Source organism: Agrilus planipennis, unplaced genomic scaffold, assembly GCF_000699045.2.
Source record: "Agrilus planipennis isolate EAB-ADULT unplaced genomic scaffold, Apla_2.0 scaffold169, whole genome shotgun sequence".
In the NCBI taxonomy this organism is placed as follows: domain Eukaryota; kingdom Metazoa; phylum Arthropoda; class Insecta; order Coleoptera; family Buprestidae; genus Agrilus; species Agrilus planipennis.
In genome coordinates, this window is record NW_020438936.1 from 476,832 (window position 1) to 501,116 (window position 24,285).

At 32.4% G+C, this 24,285-nt stretch overlaps 1 protein-coding gene across 9 annotated transcripts in view; it reads left to right on the plus strand.

Moving 5' to 3' along the window:
• LOC108739418 (zinc finger homeobox protein 3) overlaps positions 1-24,285 on the plus strand; it is a 339,092-nt gene that overhangs the window by 288,896 nt on the left and 25,911 nt on the right. The window contains exon 5 of one of the 9 annotated variants that reach the window (XM_018473319.1): positions 14,660-14,712. The exons of the other annotated variants lie outside the window; for them this stretch is intronic. Coding sequence (XP_018328821.1) covers positions 14,660-14,712 — 53 coding nt within the window. The remainder of the gene's footprint in view (positions 1-14,659; positions 14,713-24,285) is intronic. 9 annotated transcript variants of the gene reach the window in all.

A 24,285-nucleotide genomic window follows, 5' to 3' on the forward strand; every position in this document is an offset into this window, starting at 1 on the left:
TCCCTTTGGTTAAATCGTGGTATCTACTATTTCTGTCACTTCAGTTTCATCGGTTGTTTTTATTGAAGATATTGACATTTTTCTTATAGTTATTTTTTAAAGTATTGTCATTGAAGGAGTTCTTGTAACAGAATATCAAATTAATTACTAATATGAAAATCGAAAGGAAAGAAAAACACCTATACTACCTCATACTACACATACATATCTGCTACTATAAATACGTAATGCCCTAAAGATGTTACACATTGGATATGCGTATAAGTCAAAAGTTTTGTATCTACAAGTTGTTCTCATTGTGTATTAGTACCACATGAATGGAATATATTATGGTATTAGTCTTAAGTTATTAAAGACTACGGTCAGGCCCTCTTTGTTCTCTTTCGCGGTGTCCATTTTAACGAGATAATATAAGGATACTTATATTCTCCCTTAATTATTCATTGTCTAAATTATATGTTTAATTATTATCATACATTGCATAGTATTTGACCTATATAGGAGCTATTCAATTTTCTGACAATATATACTTAATAATTTTGGATTTAATCAAAACAATTCTTTCCAAAATAATCGATACAGACATGGAAATATTTTAAGGAAATGTTATTTTCAAATTTGTGGAATTATATACTTGCGCGTCGCCGTTTGGTCAAAATATCATACAGTGGATAATGCCTAGTTCCCTCCCATATACCTGTTTTTAATTAGGGTTAAAATTTTCGATATGTCGAATTCCCTCCCAATTATACATCAATTACCTCCCAACGGCGCCAGATGACCTTGTTTTACTAGATTTTCACTGTGAAATTTATGTTAAAATACGAAGTGTTTCATCTAATTTTAAAAAATTGTTAACAAGACAAACTAAAACTAATAAAGTTTTTCTAGATGATTGCATCAAAAAGCTAGACGCACACGAATTTCCAAACATTGAATTTGTTAAGGTAGTGGGAAACCATTTTAAAATTAAATAATAAATATTTCATAACTTATATGTGTTTTCTTTCTGAAATTATTTTATCTTTAGTTTACTGAAGTACTGAAATGCACTGTAAATATATATTTATTTTCGATAAATAAAATCGGTAAGTAGTCGTTAACTTAATTATCGGAACTAATATGAACGGGAGGGAACTCGGCTAGTACCCAGGAGGGAATTCGACTATCTATATTTTAACCAAAACTACCTGCGGGAGGGAATTCGGCATCACCGCATACAGTATTTGTTATGTATTATACCGGAATGCAATGTTTTGATATGGCAGGATTGTTCAGAACTAAGGTCTTATTGTTTTGGACTTAATTTAGTGGGAATCTCAAAAAAAAAGCTCACATTAATAATCAGAAGGAAGCGTATATTTTTCTATTAATTTTGATGTTGAAACTTAAAAAAACAAAAAGAAAATCATTTACTTATTTTTCTTGAGCCCGATGGGTAAAGGACGAATACCATGAAGACCATAAAAGCACGTTGCTGAGTGACAGTGTTGGGCTTTTAGGCCTATTATTTATTATTGCATAGTTTTTTCAAGGTCTTCGTCAAACTCCTAAAAATATTAGTTATACATGTTAGCAAAACGTCGAGAGACAATAATTGTTCAACACGACTGTCTGAATAACCGAACAAGGACTGTAAAAATCTTATCAGGTTTTATTTTTACTTAATGTTCCTTTTACAAAAAAAAAAGCTTTTCTTAATTTGGTCCTGCAATTGGACTCGGATTTCTTTTGATCCTGAGTACTTCTAAGTTCAGTATTATCGCTACTCAAAGTACCTACCCCTCAGTTTTGTAAATGAAACAGGGATTTAGTTAATTGTAATGTAACATTAAGAAAATGTTCTTCAGTTCATCCTGATCGAAAGTTTCAATGGTCAAATGTCCCAAAAATCTAGGGTTTATTACATATGGTCCTTCAAACGTACCAACCTAATAACCAGTGTGGTTCATGTTTTGGTATGATAGGTTGACATTGCAATGGCATGGTCACGGGGGGGGGGTTGGGGTCCTCTCGGCGACAGCGATTACATTTGTCCAATTTATTGTTACATCCTTCACACTGACATATATATACGCTTGTGTCTATGTGGTTTTATGGGATTTGAATATTATTGTAGGAATTTTTAAGCTTGAACGACTGTAAGTCAAAAAAACTCAAGATATTTGGGTCATGTGGTCATTCTGACATTCAAAGAGCATTTTCTCAATTTTTTCATTCCAATCGACGGAAACTAACCTTCCTGTCAAGTACTGCGGGTAGGTACTTTTTAACAAACGACGCTTATTTTTCTTTTAAATTGGGACAGCAAAACGTATCGGTATTGGGATACTTACATCCTTAAATTTAGTTTTTAACTCGACCACGAACGTCAATTAAAAAACGACTTAATTTACCTTTGCGTGTCGAATGTTGCAGTTCATCACAAGCGACCCATTTATTTCAAATATATATTCGAAAGATTTATGCATTTCGGGACGTGCTGATAAAGATCAGTTAAATTACGATAAAAATAAGGGTAGCGTCGCCACGACGCTCCGCACCGCAACGTGAAGAAGACGAAAACGGAAAATCTAGTCGGCCACGACGAAAAACGTCGCTTGTAACGACCGTAGACGTGACTGTTATTAAAATTTGAAAACGAACGAGTGCATCACACAAAATGTAGCATGACAAAGAAAAGAGAGCTATGATTTTTTTAAGAGTTCAATTGGTTCGTACAACGACTCTTTTAAATATTAAGTGCTGTGTTGCTGTAGAATTGCCTCTGAACAACTGACTAACTGTACCATTACGTACGCGGTATTTTATATTTAAATGTTGCATGATTAGCCGGTATTAAAATGTCCTCTTAAGGCTTAGTTGTAATTTATTTTTTATTTCCTGCCATTATTAAACGAACGCGATTGTTAAAGATTATCAATAGATCGGGAAAACAGGTTTCTTGGGACCTGATTAAATAAAATATAATTACTACTTATTGGGCTTGCTGTAGGTAAAGTATCTCATTTCTTTTATTCGAAGTGGCTATTTAAGCCTTAGCTTAAATTTTAAAAGAGCAATAAGGCCCAGGTAGAAAATGTATATTTATCTTTCGTAGGAGTTTGAATCGAATATTAAAATAGAAAAAAAGGGGAACAAACGTCACAAATTTATCAAAAATTGCGTTTCTTACGGTTCATTACAACTTAAAGTTAAATAAAATCGTTGATGTTTTTTTACTTTCCATTCTTTTAAAATTGTTGTAACGTATATTTGTAGGTCCAAATTTCGTAATTCTAAGAATTATCAACTCTCAATTTAGTGAAAAAGATCAATACAATTAGTGAAGTTAACTATATATTATTATCATTAAAAAATATTGTCTTAAAAAATCGTCAAGGTATTCTTTAGTCGTTTGATAAAGTTANTAGATTAAAATTGTTCACCCCCCCTCTTACCTCCGAAACTACTGAATTTAAAAATTCTTACATTAGGACTTTTTATAACAGTTTTAAATCGAATTAAAATAAAAAATATGGTCTAGTTATTGAGCAAAAAAGAAAAGGATATTTTACAGAAAGACTTATCGAATAATAAACTGTTTTATGAAATATTGCTTAACGAGTTGCATGAAAACCATATCCCCAATGATATTTAACAAAATATCGGTTAATATTAACAAAATTTCCACTTCCAAAATTAAATTTGACTTCAGTAACAAATAATGAATGTAGGTATTAAATATTGGTCTAATCAAAAATCAATAAAAATTTGTCTAGTTTAGTATGATAATAAAACTGAACTAAATTAAACGAAATACAAATAGCCTTTAACTGATTTTGAGGGTGATACCTTGGGTGTCAAAACCCATACTAGAATTATAAACGATTTACCTGTTAAGCATGTTTCACCGAGTGTTTAGTAAATTAACTATTTTAGAAATTTCCAAATGTTGTTTTATAGGTATCATGAGAGAAATATAGGCTATCACTAATTTATTGTTTATATTCGTCATTCGTGATATGTCTCAACCTTAGTTTATACTGTTGGGTTGTTAATGAAGAGAAATGGGAGAAAAAGTTAATATTTCCGAATTTAGAACAGTTAAATAAAATTTAGATACATGAAAATATACCTAAGTAAATGTAATTTGAAAAGCTTCATTACAAATACATCTACTTTAGATATCAGCCACAAATTAGTCCAGTTTATGATGTTTTAGCAGTCAGTTACCATCAATCAAAACATAAATGCGGTCTGTAACTCCAACTTTTAGATTCGATTCATTAGTCATCATTAAATACGTATAATAATCCCGTGTGGTATTGAAAAACTAAAGAAAAAACTACATAATTCGTTTAGCTTACATATTTTTAATACAAAAGGTAATTATTTATCAATTAATCTGCAGTTAAAAGTAGAAACAATTAGGTAAGCAATGGGAACATGTTGTCTTTAATGCAATTTAGTACCAATTACATGTGGAGATTCCAGTATGTTTTTTGCTTGCAGCAAACTGGGTTCGTCTTGATTTAATGTTGTTAATTACAACTCCTTCGAAAAATTCAACTATGTGTCTTATCACTTAGCTATAGGATGTGTTAGCGAATGCTTTTTAACAAAATTTTACCACAAAATGTTAATAATGCATAAAAAAAATGATAACTATGTAATTGTATATACGGGGTACATTTTAGAGTTAATGTTTTAACGTTTTTAAGAGGTGTTAAAAATTACTAAACTATCATACTGAGCGTCTGTTATGTTTTACTGCTAATTTTTAATAGGCTCACCAAATTTAATTGAGCAGATGTATCCTGTACAATTAATGATTTAATATTTTTTGTTCTAGATAGCAAAAATCAAATCAAAAATAGAATTTTTTGAACATTTTGTAGGGGGCGGTTTTAAAAATAGTAAACCTGTTTATTTAAATATTTAATATTTAGCGTTTGTTATGTTTCACTTCTAATTTTTAACCGCTTTACCAAATCCAATTTTGCAGGTGTGTCTCATACAATTAATTACTGTTACTTATGCAAAATTAATAACCTTTTCGCACTGCAACTCCTTGAATTCCTTAAAGGATTATTTGAAATACAGTTAGTATATTTTTGAGTTACCATTTTTGAAAAAGTTCTTGAGAAACAACCACATACTACCCTAATCATCAAATATATTTTTGGAATTTTTGAATACTCCGAAAGATTTGTCCATACTATATTTTGTTTAAAGAACAAACGCAGGTATGTACTTTAAATGTNATATATAAATATGTACCTGTATTGTAGTAATAAAATTATCTCTTGTTTTTGGTTAGTCATGCTGTTCGTCTTCATTATAACGACCTAATTACAACGAAAGGTCCTTTTAAATAGAAGACACCTGGTTAGGAATTCAATAATAGAACTCTCTTGAAAGGAGACTTTAGATGTCGAATTAAGATAGTTAATTCAGTTTAAAAAAGACCAACGACCAAACGTTGCCCTCGTTTTTTTTCTAATTGTTGTTGTTGTTGTATTTGTAGTTGTAGTTGTTTCAATACAGCGTTCTCATTGACACTCATAGAAAGAAGTCGTGAAATTGATGGTGACGTTTGCTATGTAGTGAGTCTTAAAAGACTACAAGCCAGCTCCAACGTGGGTTACTATGTACCAGTGTATAATAGTATGATGTCTGCCTTTCTTATTACTGGCACATGCATAACAGAGCTGAGAGAAGAGATTGGAATAAAGGTGTTGTTCAGTTTAACCGGTACAAGGTGTCATTCGAACTCATTTATCGATGGTGATATACTTTCCTGTAAATGAAAACCACCGTTCATGTTGTAGAATACGTTCGCCAACTTTATTATTACAAGCATATCCTGCACCTATAGCGAGGTGTATACAAGCGGGCATCAGGAAGCAATGTCAGGCATTCGATTATGTCTATGTTAGCGGAAATGTATGATATCTAGGAATTGTATGCAATTCCTAGTAAATTTATACAATACCGAAGCTATTTAGGAAATGTATAAAATATTGTTTCGAAGATTTTTTAATAGACACATATCCTGGGAAATGTATACATTTCCTAGGAATTGTATGAAATTCCGATATTGTGCTAGGAAATGTATAAAACTAATGCTTTCTGTGAATAAAATACTCTAACGTATCACTTAGGGGCATTGAATAAACTCCAATCTTTTATAAATCTTCCTAACCAAACAATGACGTCACTAATGCATATGATTTTTTAGTATGTTGTACAGGTGAATATGCTGATCATTTTGATATATAATTGTTAGGCGCGGAAATGATAATGAAGCATAGTTATCGAACGTTGAAAAACAATATTTGGCGGCCTATGACATAAAATAGGCAATAATACGGCAGGCTCTTTGGAGACGTATATGCATTGATGACGTCATTATTTGGTTGGGTAGATTTATGACAGATTGGAGTTTATTGAATGTCCCTGCCCACTGGAGACGGGCTGATATGTTAGTGTATTTTATTCACAGAAAGCATCAGTTTTATACATTTCCTAGTACAATATCGGAATTTCATATAATTCCTAGGAAACATATACATTTCCCAGCAGATGTATGTATTATAAATTTTTGAAACAATATTTTATACATTTCTTAAATACTCTTGGGAATGGTATGCATTTCCTAGGAATTGTATATAATGCCTAGATTTCATACATTTTCGGTAACATAAATACCAGAATAGCAAAACGTATTTAGAAACTTTAAAAAATGGTATTTGTAGTTATCTACACGCATAAGTAATAATTATGTATCGATTTAAATACATTATAAATAANCATTTCCTAGGAATTGTATATAATGCCTAGATTTCATACATTTTCGGTAACATAAATACCAGAATAGCAAAACGTATTTAGAAACTTTAAAAAATGGTATTTGTAGTTATCTACACGCATAAGTAATAATTATGTATCGATTTAAATACATTATAAATAATATTATTGCGAATTGTTGTCCTTAGTGTCAGGGCTGTAGTATTACTAAATATACTTGACATCAGCTCAAGTCACGGCTATAATCAAACGTCACTGTAAAATCAGAAAATATACGCGGCACCAGTACCAGTTACTAAATGTACTGTACGCCAGCGCAACAAGGGAATCCAATCCTCTTGCTTTATAGAACAATTTTGAAGAAGCATTAAATGGTTCAATGGTGTGAAACGTCGAGACCAGAGCTGCTAGTTCCGAGTCTTTGCTGGAACCAGGAATTGTAGTCACATGTGTTTCGTTAACTCGATGTCACAAGACTAACTTCATACTATCGAATTTTCTTTACCATTGCGCGCGCCACTTCCGTTGCATACTAAGGTTTTACTTTCAATTTTTTTTCTTTTTAGGGTACACTATTCGAAAAAAAGCTTCGAATTTCTAAATAAAGTAAGATTTTGACTAGAAATTGGTACACAAAGCACAAAAGTTTTGTCAATGTATGACGGGATTTTTAATTTTAAGTCACACTCGTTCGGCTTATTGTTATAGTTAGTTAAAACTCGTCGACGTTTTTTATCTGTTTAATAAAATGCGTGGTATTAATAAGAGCGTACAATCACACAATTAGATTAAATTATTACATTATTATAATATAACTTTTTGTATTAATTAATAATTCAAAGAAATGGGATATTCTTTGCGAACTACTACGAAAAACGTAAAAGAAAACGCTTGACAAGTAATAGGCAATTATTATTAGAGAATAGAAAATTTTATTATAACAAAATTGTGTTAAGAAAGCCATACGCTTTAAATTTTAATAACTAGAAATATGTACATACAGATATTATTACTTGCTACAGTTACAAATTTTTTGTGTGTACTGTACGAGCACCGGTAAGTGTTCATACACCATCCCATACAATACTTCCTTAAGAAGTCTTGCACCTTTGCTCTATAACTGGATATAATAACATTAGAAGACAACACGCTCAGTGCCGTTATTGATACCCATTTACATTTTATTGAAGAAATAAGTGACGCTTAAAAGAGGTAATAAACGTTTAATTGCTGCGCTTTCATGCGTTGCTAGTAACCCTTTATAATGTTGTTAGCTAAACTTATTTATAACCTATCTACTGCCTACCGACTGCTCCAAGAACCTTCCTACTTCACATTACTTATTCTCATAAGTTCACTTAATAATATATTCAAATATTAAGCCACTTTTGAACAGCATCATTTTGTCTTCAATTGCCTACATCGTTGCTGATCGATTCATCCGGCTCGAAGGACCATTTTTGTATCATTCTATATTTTAACAACTTTCCTTCCTTTATTGAATGTTATGAATATCTTTACGGGTGTGAAACGGGTGTCAAAGTGTATTAGAAAGCTTATGCTGTAGTTTCTAATGATCTGATTCATATCTACTGAAAATATTAATTTTTGGGCTTAATGTTTTATAATAAAGTTCACGAGAAACTGTAATACAAAGCCTAATACTTATGTATACAATTTGTCATCTAAGGTGTTTTCGTCCTGATTATTCTATTCATAGATCAATAACGTCTCGTCCATCGGATCGGTCAAATAAAAATACAACCGTTGCTCCGATGAGATGTTTATCAGTCAGTCCATTTTTTCAACATCTGCATAGTTTTAAACGCGTGCGCGTTCAAGCAAAAATTTTGTTTGGTCGGTGTCCGACGTCCCATAAAAGAATTCCGATCTGAACAACTTGGACGTTAATAAAAGATTCAAAAAGGGAGCAGGTCACATTAATTGGGCCTCACGAACTAAATGTAATTGAATTTTATAAATAATGATGATAAAAGAAAAACCTGTTTTTCAATTGTTTGAATTTTAAGTAACCATGAAAGTAAATTTTTAAACTGGCAACACGGAAAATGAAATGATTACTGTAATCATGCGCAGGACCATATACTAAGGATACATTCAAGTGTCACCTTACGTAGTTTGGGAGAAGGGGGTTTTGTAAAACGTTATGGTGTTTTACAGGAGGGTGACGGTAAAACAACGTGTTATGTAACGTTATTTTCCGGTATTTTGCTCGATATTTTTAGGTAAAAATGGTCTCTTGGGTGCTTCTTACTGTTTAGAGGATGGAAGGAATAAAGCAAAACGTTACAGCGCATTACAAGGGGGAGGGGCTAAAAATTCTTCGGAAAGTGCGTTACGTAGTACTTCAACGGACCCATAGTGAAATTTGTTAAATAATATAATCTAGAATCAACGTGTCTATGATCGGTGAGGAACCGCAGGAACGTGTCTGTTACCGACGTTTTGTTTGCGGTCACACGGCACATATCGAAAATGAAACATGAAATTTTAAAAGGAGTATTCAAAAATTGCCTAACTGACGTGTAACATCCTTTTCTAAGTTGTTTAATGTGATATTTTTTCGGGGCCCAATTGGTGTGTAAAGAGGGGGACAGTGCGATCGGTTCTACTCATTTGAATATAAAGAGATGCAGTCTTCTATTTTACCTTGGAAATAAATCTCTGGTCCAGAAAAAATACCGGAGCCAGAATTGAAAAGGGTTTAATGTGAAAAGTTAAAATTTATTGCTGCAGAACAATGACGTAGGTTTTTATAGATTTAAATTATTGGTTAAGTTTGACCATTTAAAACGGTGTCTGTCGTTAGCTAAGTTATACATTCTCTCTTTCCCCAGTATGCATGCATGCATTATAGCGTACGCCAGGTCGCCTACGATCAATTTTAACCTCTTCCTACGAGAGTCATGTTGAATTTGCTTCTTCTGCACTTTATCTGCGCCAAATACCTAATACATACTGAAGTTCCCCATCGTCTTTGACTTGTACGAAATTCGAAATATTGCCAAAGTTTTTCTCATTTGAAAGTCTACATTCAACGATAAAATTTATACAATACCATTTTAAGGATTTCGTAGCCAAATAAAAAAAGAAGCCGAACCCTTTTGGAGTCATTGTGACTGCTGTTCCGAGTAACGGTTTCCTTAGTTTCATACGTTTGAAGCTACTCGCAAGGAGGGGCGGGGTTTTATCAAGGTTCTAACCTGGTGGATAATATATTTTTTATAAGTATGATAACAAGTTAATTTATAAAATTGAACTAAAATAATTTACCAACTATTTATACATATAGAACATTAGAGATTGAGTGATACTGTTCCAGTATTTTGATTAGGGGTTAAGGGTTTAAAGTATTATTAAGTTATACATTTAGTGGAAGAGTTCATTGGTTATGGGTTTGTAGGTTTAAAATCGTACGGGGTTATTATGATTAACCCTGACTTGCTGGGGTTAAATTGACCGTCGATTTAGATTCAGCGACCCCAAAAAAATACACTTTATATAGAGTCAAATCCCCCAGGCCGATTTTTTTAACGGTTTTAGTTGATTTTGACTTGTTTTTTGAGGTTCCGTCCACACCCTAACGTGCTGGTTGTGAAGGTGACCTCCGATTTGGATTTAGCTACCCTAGAAACATACAGTAGGTATACATAGTCAGACCCCTAAGCCGAATTTTCTTTATGTGACTGTGTTATTGATTACAAATCAAACTACTTTTTTAATCATCAGCTAGAATAAAGTAGATATGAATCTTACTTCAAACGTAAAAGAATCTTTTTATGTTTCAAAATGGCGAAGAATCATTCAAATGAAAACACGGTAACTACTTGACGATCCTCAACATTGAATATTAAATCAAAAGTTCTGGCATTTTCCTATATGGTCAATTATCAACTGAATTAGACCCAGCATCCTTTTATGGATTTCGTGCGTCCGAATAAAAAACGGGACCCTTGTAGGATCACTGTGTGTGTCTGTCTGTCCGTCTGTTACAGTTAATTCTCTCCGAATCTGCTAGATCGATTAAGTTGAAATTTAGTACACATATGAATTTATGTGACCCAAACACGGATGCATAACGTAAATAAATTAATTTTGAACAGGGGGGGTCATTTTTTGGGGGGTCAATAAGAAATCGCAACAAAGTTTTGCAAACTGTACCATGTGACATATCAAATGAAAGGGCTTGTTGTAAGGGTTTCAGATATTTTTTTTTATGATTTTAAAATAAATATTTTTAATGTTATTTAAGGAAATAGATAAAAATTGTTCATCCCCCCCTCTTACCTCCGAAACTACTGAATTTAAAAATTTGAAAAAAATACAGAAAATAGTTGTTTACTTATAGATTACAGGAAAACTAATAAGAAGTCTATGGTCTGAATATGAGGTGGTAAATCTTTCAACAAAGTAATATTGTTCGTACAAATTTACATTTACAGTTTGAATGTATGGAAGAACATTTTTTTTTTTCAACTACAATGTTAAGTTAGTTCTCAGATTAGGGTTCCGTACGTTCGAATGAAAAACGGAACCCTTATAGAATCACTCGTGTGTCTGTCTGTCGGTTTTTTATCCATAATATTTATTTCTTCAATGGTCTAGAATTACTTTTCTTTATATGAATTACACATATATTATCAAAAACAACTGTAATAAAAACCGGAGAACATATCGCCTGGTAAAACTTGAAAAAAAATCCAGAACCAGAACGAAGTTTTGTTTATCGATCGTATAAAATGTGAAACAATTTGCACCTTTTAGGTGGCGATATAAAGTTACAATAAAAGGAGGTAATTTATCAAAGAAGTTGAAGAAGAATTGAAATTCGCTCGCCCCGCTCGCTTTTAAGGGCTCAGGCCGTTCCGGATGCGGGGTATTTGTTTAGGCTGGCTCGGAGGGTGTTGCCAGGAACCTCGGCTAATTTGTAACGCTGTCTCCAGGTAGAGAAATGAACGGGCCACAATGGAATGAATGAACAATGTTTTTTCATCCTTCTTTTCGTTAAAGAAAAGACCTCCAGGTCGGATACTATCGCACATTATACATACACACATACATATACAGTTTGTCGTAAACATCTGAGAGCTGCATTTTGCTGCTTGCTTTCAAAGCACCTAAACAATACCCCTTAGTAATTTTACTCGGATAATGAAACGGACCCCGAAATCCTCGACGATCATTATTTGAGGGTACTAAACAAACTTTTCTCATCATAGCGAAATTATTATTGTGCACAATGGAATAACTGTAACAACTGTTCCATATTTGAAAGCTTTGAACGTATTATGGGATAGAAAAGCATTACTTGTATTTAGTACATTTAGGCTCTTTATTTGATAAGGGAAAACACAACGAGTAGATTTTCACAAATTTTATTTAACACGTAACATCCTTCGACAAACATTGGCTTCTATGAGTAGGTAACCTAAAATCTTAATTAATTTATAACTGGAGCTGGTGGTTAATAAATTATAATTATAATAAATAGAGGAGTATCGAAATAATGCATTCACATGAGCAAAAGAAGCACAAAAGAAATACCATATCGATGCTGTTAATTCCCAGCTCATTGAATGCGACGTTGCGTTGTATTGACAAACAGGGCCGGAATTGAAATTACCTGTACTTTCAACTGCGTTTATCTCGAAAACAGTGAACTTTTGTATGTACAAATATTTACTTAATATTCTTATTTTATTCTGTTCTATTACCTCCTACAAGCTGGGCATTTATTTCTCTTACACCCTGTATATGTATAATGTATAAATTTTATTGGTCATCACGGACACGTGTTGCGTCACTTCTAACGTGGGTACTGTCAATGTGAGACCGTGTGAAACACTTGGTCCCCAGTGTTTGTTATAATTATTAATAACATATCATATAAAAGATGTTCACTTGTGTAATTAATATTTGTATATTAATTATTTACCTAATGCATGCTTTTGTTCAAGATTTATCTATTTTCCTGTTATTTAAGCATGATATTTTTGTTAATTAATATTTTGAAATGATGTGTTTGCATTATATTTTGTAATGTTTGAACAGCATTTAAGACAAACAATGAAAATTGAATAATTAAATTTAGTTTCAAAGCTGGCTCAATTGATTTAGATCCGGAAAATTCGTGCTGAATTATTTTGAACGTTGAATATCTTAGTACCTACATACAGGATTATAGGTACATAATATTTTCGCATTTTATCCTATTTGTGCATGCATATGGTATAAAATACTTGATATATACTGGCATGTGGTCACATACGAACACATACAGGGTGTCCGTTGTATTTGTTAGCATGACAATTCATAACCAAAATAAATAAGTACATAATAAAATTCTAATTTATTTATATTTAATNTTTTGATACCATGAAGAATTCTGGAGCAGGGTTTTTCCCAAAAGTGCAGAAAATGCAAAATTTCAAGATTGAGGAGTCAATTCAATAAATTCAAGAACTTGATTTACCTATAAAAATATTTTGATTACTTGTAATAATATAAATTTGGGAAACTTTAAACAATATAACATCTGACACCTTGGGAGTAGTTATATTAATGGCCACGAGATCGCGTAACACCATGAACCACTTACCAATACCGTATATTATTTCTTACTATTTATCGATTAGTAAAATATACTAATTCGATTAAGAAAACGTGTGAGGATATTGCAGCTTTCCAAAAATTAATTTGTTTTTTGTCCACGTTACCCAACATCCATAATATTATTGTCGAAATTGCAATTACTGTGGAGTCGAATTTGGACCTTGCGTTATTTGTTACACGCTGCTTTATTTGGTTTTATCTTGACTTCGTTTTGTAACACTTTCATGTAATTAAAGTGTGCGCCTTCTTTTTTGGAACCATTGTTCTGCTATCCTATTTTGGTTGAGGCTTTTCATAAATAATAATTAAAAGGACGGGCATCGTTAAACTGAGAAAGTTGGTCCCAACTCTTGACAAAACTTGTTCTTCGATTTGTTAGTTTTTAGAAATTATAAAATCAATGTAATGAGAAATCTATTAAAAGTAATTCTTTCATTTAATAAATAATAAAATCATTGAAGAATTGAGTTTAAAAGCTTTGATCTTTCATTATCATTTTTAAAACATTCTTACAGTTCTTTGTAACTTTGTATTTTAGACATAACGCTTCTTTCCAATTGAACACGGAAATAGATAAAAATTGTTCATCCCCCCCTCTTACCTCCGAAACTACTGAATTTAAAAATTTGAAAAAAATACAGAAAATAGTTCTTTACTTATAGATTACAGGAAAACTAATAAGAAGTCTATGGTCTGAATATGAGGTGGTAAATCTTTCAACAAGTAATATTGTTCGTACAAATTTACATTCACAGTTTGAATGTATGGAAGAACATTTTTTTTTTTCAACTACAATGTTAAGTTAGTTCTCAGATTAGGGTTCCGTACGTTCGAATGAAAAACGGAACCCTTATAGAATCACTCGTGTGTCTGTCTGTCGGTTTTTTATCCATAATATTTATTTCTTCANTTTAAAAGCTTTGATCTTTCATTATCATTTTTAAAACATTCTTACAGTTCTTTGTAACTTTGTATTTTAGACATAACGCTTCTTTCCAATTGAACACTTGGGAACGATAAATTTTCAGACGATCTTTTAAAGAACTACCACCTTCTATACTATCACAAAAAAAACAAATTGTCATATGTTTAGGTATATAATTTCTAGAAATTTTGGAAAAAAAAGGATAAGTTAATTTATCTTGAAAGAAGGGGCCGATTCTTTTGGTTTTCCGATGCTCGTTCTTTTCCACTGTTTCTAATCCTTTAAATTACCATTGTTCAATTATTTCAGTGGAAGATGCCTCTCAGTGTGACTTTGGATACTCACTGGCCTCCGCCGGAAAGGTCAGTAAAACTTGATTAACTTTATAGGATAGCAGATAAAATGGCTTATTCGTGTGAAAAGTAGAAATTGAATCCTTACAAAAAATGCTAGGATTGAAATTAGTTTCATGTTTCAGGAATGTAAATGCATGAAATTAGAATTTAAGTAATTGATACATTGCCTGGGGAACTGCCCATCGAACCAATTCAATTTACTATTGAGAAATAAATTTAAATTGTTCATTTTTATTACTCAGACCTTTTTCATTCACTCTGGGTGTTAATAATAACTTCTTGTAGCTGTTTAACATTATGCATTTGCCAGGTGTTGAATCAAAATCCAATTCGACCAATAGAATATAGTACGTACAATGATTGATGGTGTAACAAAACTGGATGATGATTGAAAATTGTTTCTTAATAAGTAATTCGAAATAAAGTACAAATGGTCATGAATATTCAAATTTTTGTGTAAACTATTTCTCCTATAATTATTTTAAAGAAAAAGCACATAAAAACATTAATTTTGCATATCGTATATTCATTAAAATTTGTATGGAATCATTTTGGCAATATTGTTAAATCATCTGTTTTTTAGAGATAATTAGAAATTGCATACTTTTTGTATTATCATATTCTAAACTGAAGCATAAGCGTAAAAGGTTTATTACATCATAATTAGAAGTTGTTTTTGTTATCTTTCGTCAGGGGTATATATATTCCTTAAATTTATACAGGGTCTTACAGAAATAAACCCAGAGGGTATAAACTAGATGCAATAAAAAATCGCACGGTGAGTTCAGCAGCTTGGTTAAAGGCTAAAAAAACGTGTTAAGAAAATCATAACAATTTACAATCCAAAGCTGGGTCCTGTGCGTGAATTGACAGCATAGATGTCCGTCTAATAATCGATAAAAACTCTGCAGTTATATGGGTCTAGACTATAAACTTCTCGATTATCGAATGTCTAAGATAAACAATTTAGTACTAATAATAGTTAGACTAAATAAAGTAAATAAATACGTTACAGGCAGCACTACGTAAATGTGTGAAAACCAATAGTGATTATATAACAAGTCGTATTGATATACAGGGTCAGAATTGAATTTACCTGCACTATCAACTGCGTTTTATCGAAAACAGTGAACTTTTGAACATTCAAATATTTACTTAATTTTCATATTTTGTTGTATTACCTCCTGCAAGCTTGGCATTTATTTCTGTTACACCCTGTATATGTATAATGCACGAATAATCGTGAAAGTCAATCTCTCAATTAGCCAATGATAAAATGATCGAAAATTTCACTTTTTGGTTAACAAGTGAATAAAATTTTAAAAAGGTGCATGAAATGTAAAGGCGATCAGTTTATCATTTACACCCAATACTCCATCTGATTTTAGTGGTTGCTTTATTTAGTTAAAAATCTGCAATTTTGACGTACTCACCGAGACACCGATTTTCAAAGTTGCTTACTTTTTATCATATTTCACCCTGTTTTATCGCAAATCATCCCACGTAATGCCTAAATAATTTTTCGTCAACTTGTTCAATCCATTGAATCTTAACAGGGTTTATTTTTGACTTAAAATGTTTTTGTATTAAATAATTTACTTACATAGAAAAGTTTCGATTCGAATAATAAGTAGATATTGGTTACATCCTCACTCAAAAATTTTAAATGTTAGTCCATGTCTAGTAACGTTTTAATTAAAACACTTCTCAACATGGTACTTTAAAAAATATGTGAATACAAACATAGTAATTATACTTTTTAAGTTTCCATCAGTATTCCCAATCGATTTCGAGCAAATTCAGCATTTCCGCCGTTGTCATTTTAATCTTCGTGCGTTGTTTTTTAAACAGTTGAATAAGTCGTTACCGTTCGGGTTCAAATTCCCCGAGGATAAGTTTTCTTCCTTTCAACCGGTCTCGTGCCAAGTCTCCTGCTCTCCTCCTCATCATAGGGAATGTATAATTTCCTATCGATCGCGATCTTCATGATTGCTTTCGAACGCGAAGGAAAAGAGCTCCCTTAATCCCGAGGGTGCTTTGTTTTCGTGAGTCATTTTTTTCGTGCCCGTAGGGGGGTGCGCGAATTTTTCCACATAAAAAATGCAACCCCAATCCCTAACTGCCACTTTACGTCCGTTAATGTCACCCGACGAAATTAATTCCATAAATTACGGCTTGAACCTACACTTCAAAATAACGTCCTCCTACGGTCCTATACCGTGCGTCGACTAGCATTGCAAAATTTTATTGGTCTCCACGAAAAGCTCTTTTATTTTAACCAAATAATATGCGGCCCATGTCTACCCCGTAAATTCATTCTAAATGTTGGTAGAATAATTTTTGAAATCGGATGAGTAGTTTTGGAGATTACCCCCTACATCCAAACATATAAATATGTAGGTACACTTACTTACAAATTTACGTACATACTTTACCTCTTTATAATATCAGAATAGAGATAAATTGTCTCTTAAGATTCAAGTTCTTAATTGAATATGTGTGGACTTGGGCCTCTTTCATATTACTTAATAATAAAAATTCGGTCTTATCTTACTGAAATACCCTTAAACCACCCATTTAAAAAATACCCATTCTGATGAGATTTAATAAGATCGAAATTGCGAACCACTTCGATCAATAATTGATTTGAACTATTCTGCTCTGCGTACTCGAAAGCTATCAACTAATCGTTAAATCAGATTTGAAGAATTTTGTAATATTATAGATTTTACTCTTCATAATTTGTTGTGAACAAAAATTTCCATAATTTTTGGAAAATCACGTAGTTTTTTGAATAATTTGAGTCCAATTTTAATTTAAACACAAAATAACTGAACAATACCTATTTCATTATCAAATTTTTTTTTATAATCATGAAGGGAAGATCATAAAAGGCTTGTATTTAAAATGATTGGATTTCCTTGATTTCTTTTTTGAAATGTTTTTATTGTACCATTTTATCAGAATTTCCAATAAGTGGAACTAGTACACCAAATTAAATTTTCGTTGAAAAGGCTATAGGGAATATCCACATGTGAATATGTTGGTAAATAAAATGAGAGTAACAAGTAGCATTGGATAATCTGGTGCTAAAGGGGTTAATACGTAGGTACTGTTTAAAAAATAAATAGTGTTGACTACCTCTTATAATAATTTTACAGTTTCATATCTGAAAATCAAAATATTTTTCATATACAGGTAAAATTGTGTAAAGATTCCAAAACTAAAAGTCCAAAAGAATACTTTTTTTCTAACTGTTTTTTTTTGTGTTTACGTTTTCTTTTTTTTTGTTAACTTAGATCACATATGTAATGTAATGTATTATTTTTCGCCTATTCGTAGATATCTTTCACAATATTGTTCGGCAACTTACGAATGCTTAGAAAATAATAATATAATCTCACATTAGTCATTAATCTATGGTCATTCATTTTCTGTGAATAATTTGTAAATGTTTTCATGTATTTTTTGTTTAAAATATTAAATATGTATATCAATATAGAAGTACCTATCTAAATTTTTAATACTTAATCAACATTTTTGGTAAATGTTCTGTGGTAGATTTTTTAGGAAATTCGATGATTATTAAGCGAATTGTTAAGCTTTTTATTAATTTTCTTGCATTTTTATGGAGTAGGGAACAGATATAATGGTCGTAATAAAATGCTCCCTCTTCTGAAATTCTTTATCAATTATTCCTTTAAAAATGTCTGTTAAGAGGACAATTATTAACCCTCTGCTGTAGACATTATCGTTTAAGTCGTGGTAATAAAGGGTTAAAGTGGCTCGAGCCATAAAATAATCCGCTTGTACTTTCACCCCTTTTGCTTGCAAACATTCCAACGTTTTGCTGCCGCGTCGTCCATTCATCTCCATTAGTGATAATCAGATTGCGTCGGAATTTGCAAACAATATGATAACGGCCGCTAATTGGTCTCGGGGGTTGTGAAAGTCAACCCTTTCTGGAGAGAGCAACAGGTGACCGACCGTTTTACAAAGTGAAATGAATGTTAATTTCACAATTAGCCGACGCAGCCCTTCAAGTTAATTAAAACCCATCAACGAGCTACTGCTGGTGCGTAATCCTGGTAAAGCTCGCTCGTAATTAGCTTCTTGAGTGAACTAATTTGATATAACTCCCGGAATTATTGCGAGCTTGTTCCGAGGGATTTCGTTTTAAAAGTAGGGTCGTTTTACTTGAATGGGGAAAGTTTGTTTGTTTTGTGTTTTTATAATCCTCAACACAATATTTATTACAATTGAAATATATACTATGCGGTATATATTATGGAAAATTTTAAATTAGAAAATAATTCGTTTTTTCTTTTAAAAGGGATTAAGTTCTTGATCAGTAATTTATCGGAGTTTACCAAACATGAATCGCTATTTTTATCTTATTTGGTCTCATCAGTACGCAGTCTCGGTAAATCACCGAGAAAACTGAATATGAACTATATAAGTACGTTCACATAATATAAGCATATCCTCAAAGTAGAACAATCCGCATCCTTAACTATTTGCGAACAGTAAGCTAATCTAGATCTACCTCTACCCCTCCTAACTCCTGTTTCTGTCTCTAACATGTCTTTGACTAGACCTTCATGCCTGAGATGATGTCCTAACAACCTATTTCGCCTATTTCTTATTGGCTTCCATAGAGTCCTCTGTTGTCCTATATTTTCTAACCTTTTCTCTCCACGGTATCCTCATTTATCGCCGGTAACACTACATTTCGAACGCTTCTACATACAGTGCTGTTCCCGAGGGATAGAAAAATTTCTATTCATCTCAATAATAAAGGGCAGGACTTACTGTCGTCATTCTACGCAAAGTGTATGTTTAACCTAAATAATTAGAAACTTTAGTTTTATCCTGATAATCCTGGTCAGGAATTTATCAAATTATTGTACTTTCGGTGATCAACGCGAGCGAAGCCGAATAATATCTTTTGACTAACGAATCGCATAATAGCTAAACTAAAAAAAAAAATTGCTTAATTTATAAATAAACAATGGTTTATTTTACAACAGTACAAAACAAAAAGCCTTCATAATTTTTATAGTAATTTAACGCTATGGTTTTAAGTCGGTCACATTACGTTATTTGTTCATTTTCACCTGGTCCATGGCTGCCCTTCGGGGAAGTGTTAAACAACATTCCAAAAGGGAATCTGGCTCCATCCACAATTAGTCCACATTAGTACACGTTTAAGAAACAATTATGATAATTAAATCTTGTTAACAACGCACTTTTTATCGTTTCTCACTTCGTTATGTCTGTGGCCGTCGGTCAGGCCGAAAATTCTTGAGTAAACGAACGCGTTTAATACTCCTTTACGATGATTCTACGGTGTGTACTCGTTTCTCGAAAACTATTTAGGCTGATTTAAAAAAACTTGTCGTGTTTCTTAACAATTAAAGGAACAAGTAATCGTTAATTATTATCAGTTGTTTTATATGTACTAATGGCATGTAGATATACAAAGGTATAACAGTTTTACAGCTGCATTTAAAGAAGAATGCTTGTCACAAATTTTAGTTATCGGTTTTTTATTATTTGTTTCATACTTTGTTAATGTTAAAAAAAAAGTAATTTTTAATTGCTAACAAGAAATTTTTGTAAAATGGTACGCTTAAAAATGATGTTTGTTGTAAATGTTTAGTTACCTATAGATTTTTATAATTTGCTGTTAATTAAAAAAGAAATGACATTGCATCGGCTAAGAATCAAACCCAATTTTTCATTGTTAACAAGAAATATTCATAAAATGCTACACTTAAAAGAATACTTCTTACAAATGATTAGAAATCGATCTTTTATTATTTGTTTCATAATTTGCTGTTAATTAAAAAAAAAGACTATCGATCGGGAATTAAACTCAATTTTTAATTGTTAACAAGAAATGAACCAAATTATGGTGCCGCACTGCCCCCCTTAAAATGAAATACATCGGAAAATGTCTTAACAACATATGCAGGGTTGCAATATGAAACATATTTTCGAGTAGGGTTTTTTCATTGTGACTTCAATCCACAAAAGCGATATTTTGAGCAAATGGGTCGACTTTGCTGAGGCGGGGTTTGTATGTAGATAGAAATAATGTTATATTAACGTTTATTAATATTAATTCACACGTTTAATAAAAATATGTTTGGTGCTGTTCGATTTAATTTTGTGTCGTAACCGGTTTATTCGGCTGATCGATAGGTATATAGTAACAAATGTGACAGGAAGACTTTTTAAACGTCCTTGCGTTTTAATTATATGGCAAATATTTGGGGAGATTGCGTTATCAGTGTGTATTACTTAATCATATTTAATTATATTTATATACATATACTCTGCGAAAGGAAAGTTCAAATTTCCTAAATTTCGATCTGATTGATAGCCTCAGTCTGAGAGCTAGGCACGAGATTTTAACGATATATTCGAAATATGGGCATTTTTACTGTAATATGTTCAGATAATAAAGGGGAGGGTTACACTTCTAAGTAGACAGGCAAATCACCCTAAATGTCAAGGTCAAATTAACATTCAACGTTAACAATTAATGTTTTCTTCGAAAACATCGGTAAAACATTTGCCTAAAACTTTTTCCGAAATAATTAAAATCATAAAGTTTTTGCAATAATGTTAGTTCTCTGCAGCCCTAACCGGTATCGCTTTTGTTCGTACCTGTGTGCACCCTTCGGGAATCCTGCTAGGTATACCGAGGGTTACATTTACGTAAAATTTTGATTGACTAAATTGGTGACACACTTTAAAAAGGAATTACCTACCTCTTGTTTCTAGTGGGCTGTTTGCTTGCTTAGAAATCGAACACTTATTATACGAACATGTTACCGTAATGAAATTTAATCCATTTAAACTTTATTAAGAATTCAAGCAATTTTTAGTAGCAATGAAGAAAATATAATTGCAAATGTAATATTTATACCTGAAAGCAGAAGTAATCGTTTGTAATAATACGTCTGAGTTTTATAATCTTTTAATTTCAAAATCTTTTACCTATATTTTCCGAGGGTATCTAATAATATTGTGTCTATGTTGTATTCGTCCAGTGTATGGTTTGATTCCAAACAACGGCTATTAATCCCTGTACGGTATTAGCATGTTTTTTAAGTCTACATTATAAGATTCTGCCTGTTTGCCCTAAGGAAAAAGGTAACTCGCTCTTTACATGGTAATGGTAATTTATATACGCCGTGTCGCTGTTTATGTATTAAATTTAATTTATTAATTATTNTTTATTTATAAATTAACAAAAATTTATAGCAGTATTAGCATCTAGCAAAGAGGACTTAGAGATAGCTTTAAGTAAAATGGAAGCGGTATTGACAAAATAGTACTGTATGAAAATAAATTAAAGTAAAACAAAAATACTGGTATGCAAGGAAAGAAAAAGTAGGGGAAGAGCGAATATAAAGATAGGAGACGAAAAATTAGAAGAAGTGGTTGATTTTAAGGATCTAGGAAGTCAGATAAGTCAGGACAGAAGGAGGAGTAGAGATATAAAGCAGAGGATAGCGCAGGGTCGAGTCGCCTTCATTAAAAAGAAGTCACTCCTATGCTCGCGAACGGTTAAAAACGGAACTGTACGGGTGCGAAACATGGACAGTAGGCGCGGCGGAAAAGAAAAGGTTAGAAACGTTAGAAATGTGGTGTTATAGGCGATTGATGAGGATAACGTAGGTAGAAAAGGTTAGAAATGAAGAGGTATTAGAAAGAATAGGAGAACAGAGGACTTTATGGAAGTCAATAAAAAATAGCGAGATAGGTTGGTAGGACATATTAGAGGTACAAACAGAGAAGGGGTAGAGGTAGACTTAGATTAGATTACTGTTCGCAAATAGTTAAAGATGTGGGATGTTCTAGTTTTAGGGAAATGCGAAGTTTAGCTCAGGATAGGAAAGAGTGGAGGTACGTGTCCAACCAGTTTTAGGACTGACGACCTAATGATGATGAACAAAAATTGTGGATGACACTGAATTTCTTCCGAAGCTTTTAGACTATTATGGACCTTTTGGGAGTGTAAGTATGAAAACTTTCTATACCTACGGAGTACGAATGCCCAAGATAGGTTTCTATAGGCCTCCCACAGAATGTATTTATTCCAGACAATAGAGTAGTACAATGTCAGTAGAAAAAGCGTTAATTAAAGGTAGTTATCTATGCAATTTCGTTTTAAAACGTGTTCCACGTTATATCAATTATCTTTTTTGTCTCAAGGTGTTGCCGTGGCTACACTAGCCATTGAACTGGTTGCCGTACGTTTTTTGAACTTTTTTCTGGATCCCAGTCATTAACATACTTACCAACGCACTGTGCAACAAAACAAATTGGTAAAGTGACGACTACTAAATACTGTACTAGTAGTACGATTACTAACCGTACATATATATACATATATATATATATCTACACACGTATTTTGTTGCCTCGGCTTTCTAAATTTTTAATTAAAATCCATTTCCTAATAGAACGTTTTTGTCATGAGTACGATAATAAAATATTTGTTCGTACTCTGCGTTAAACAATTAGCACCACTGGTGTACCAGTTGACATTTTAAACTGGTCTGTACACAATACACATGTTCGTGTACGTTACGCGCACAAACTAACTCATTTTAGCATGTACTAACTATGTGAATACCGTTAATTGCACATCCTAATATGTAACCTTTTTTTTTCTTCTGTCTACACGAAGCTGCTGGATATTTTCACAGAAAATAGTACAACTCTCACAATCATAAGGCTTCATAGGGAAAAACGAAATAATTGTTAGAAAACAAATATCGCATTGAATCAGTGATATACAATCAGTCAAGGAATTAAGTGTCTATTACTATTTTTATTTTTTTTTTTGTGACTTCGTACCTCAAAAAAGAACAAGGAACCCTTATGGGATCACTTCGTTGTCCGTCCCCTGCCTATCTGTCAATCAAGACCTTTTTCTGAGGAACGCGTGGAGTTGTCAAATTGAAATTGATACAAAATACCCAGGTTTGCAATACCTTGAAGCTATGAAAAAATCAAACTTCTAAGTTAACGCAATCAAAACATACGGCCATTTGTGCCGCATGTTTTGTCACTCGTAATCGTTCGAAATGTGATGGTGTTACAGCCGAATGATGAGGATACAGTGGATAGAGAAGGTTAGAAATGAAGAGGTATTAGAAAGAATAGGAGAACAGAGGACTCTATGGAAGTCAATAAGAAATAGGTGAGATAGGTTAGTACGGTTTGGTCAGAGACATATTAGAGGCAGAAACAGAAGTTAGGAGGGGCAAAGGTAGACCTAGATTAGATTATTGTTCGCAAATAGTTAAGGATGTGGGATGTTTTAATTTTAGGGAAATGCGAAGATTAGTTCAGGATAGGAAAGAGTGGAGGTGCGTGTCCAACCAGTCTTACGACTGACAACCTTATGATAAACAGTTAAAGCCGATAGGGTACTGTTCGTTGACCTGATGAAATTTAGCAAGAAGTAATGTGTTATGGCATAAGTAAAGAAAAAAATTCGGAAACCGTAATTTATATAAAAAAAAATATTTTTTAATTGTAATATTGTAATTATAC